Source organism: Vigna radiata, chromosome 7 (assembly GCF_000741045.1).
Source record: "Vigna radiata var. radiata cultivar VC1973A chromosome 7, Vradiata_ver6, whole genome shotgun sequence".
Lineage (NCBI taxonomy): Eukaryota > Viridiplantae > Streptophyta > Magnoliopsida > Fabales > Fabaceae > Vigna > Vigna radiata.
The window spans coordinates 11,930,334-11,931,858 of NC_028357.1; the positions used below are offsets into that span (position 1 = coordinate 11,930,334).

Genomic DNA, 1,525 nt, shown 5'->3' on the forward strand with positions numbered 1-1,525 from the left:
CTACGTCGCCACGTTTTTAGGTGGAAATTTTCTTCTTTGAAAGATCAGGTTGGACTGTAGAGCCTTCTCCAACACCTTTTCTCTAGGGACAGTAAGGTGCGCATAGCGGTCGTATCTAGGGTTTAGAATCGCCGGTGGTTTCTGATCCCGGGCATTTTCAACCCGACGCTTCCCCTCCTTCTTGTTACCACTTACCGGATGCTCCTCGTGTTGTTGTTTCCGAAAGATCCTTTGATCTTCCATTTTGATAAATTTGGCCATTTTTTGCTGCAACTCCTCCAACGTACTGGGTAACTCAGCGTATAAGCTTTCAGAGACGAATCCCGCTTTTAGGCAATTGGGTAGACTGCTAATGATGAATTCGGGACTGACACCTTTTATCTTCCGAGCGGCGTGATTGTATCGATGCATGAAGGCTCTGAGAGTTTCGTCTTTCCCCTGTCTGAGATTGACTAGCTCGGCCGCAGTAACCTCCTCGTACCGGTTGGTGGAGTATTGCTTTTTGAACATGCCCATCAGCATGCAGAAACTGTCCACCGAATTGGGTGGAAGGGTGTAATACCACTCTAGGGCTTCACCCCTCAGTGATAGGGAGAACGCCCGACATTTTACCGGGTCACTTTGAGTGTAAAAGGCTGTACAATCAATGAAGTTCCGCAAATGATGATCTGGATTCGTCGTGCCATCAAACTTTTCAACCTGAGGCGGAGGTCGGTCGGGCATAGGGACCCGCATGATGGCATCAGTGAACGGCAAGAAATCCGGGACCGGGGGGAGGAGGCGGATTATGATTTTGACTGTCTTCTGATGTCTCCCGGTCGTGTTGCTTTTCTTTACTGCCTTCGGCATCGTCGGTCTTCTTCTGTTGTAACTCTTGCTGTAAAGTTGCAATAGTTCGGGCTTGTTCCTCTAGCTGCGTTTGTAGTTCTCTTATCATCTGGATCAGATCTGGATTTTCCATGCCTCTTGTGGTCATCATTGGGAGTCTTGACTTTTGGGCCCCACGGTGGGGGCCAAAATGTTTCGGTGTGAATTTCTGGGACCGAAAGAACTGACCTGGATGACGTGACACTCCCGCTTTGTGTTGCTTGATTAAGTAGATTGGTGCACCTTCTCTTGTGAATTGAACGTCCGCTCTCCTTCAATCTTCAACCGTCCAGAAATCTCCAATCTTTGACCGGAGGGGGGAGGTACCTGCAATGGCACTCCGACGCCCAAGTTAGGGTGTAGTAGTGAACAGCCTTGAGTGCAAGGCCAAGGATTCTTAATATGAGAATGTAGAGTGAAATCACTCAGCTAATTCAGAATGAATTAGGTAAAGAATCACAAGTATACTGTAGAGCAAAATAGCATAAGAGAGAGCGTACCTGGCTTGTCATTCCAGCCCTGTATATATAGATTATTATCAAATATAAACAAAATATAATATAAACAACTATACCTGAATATCCGGTTGTTCAGATCTTATCTGATATAATATTTGTTAAGATATGAATGCGATGGATTATATCCTCATGATGGACCG

The 1,525-nt window shown here is 46.1% G+C and overlaps 1 protein-coding gene across 1 annotated transcript; it reads right to left on the minus strand.

The window, feature by feature from the left end:
* On the minus strand, positions 1 to 735 carry LOC106766065. Its single transcript, XM_014650823.1, has one exon. It carries the CDS (start codon positions 733 to 735, stop codon positions 1 to 3), a length of 735 nt encoding a protein of 244 aa, XP_014506309.1.
* Positions 736 to 1,525: the final 790 nt, after the last annotated feature.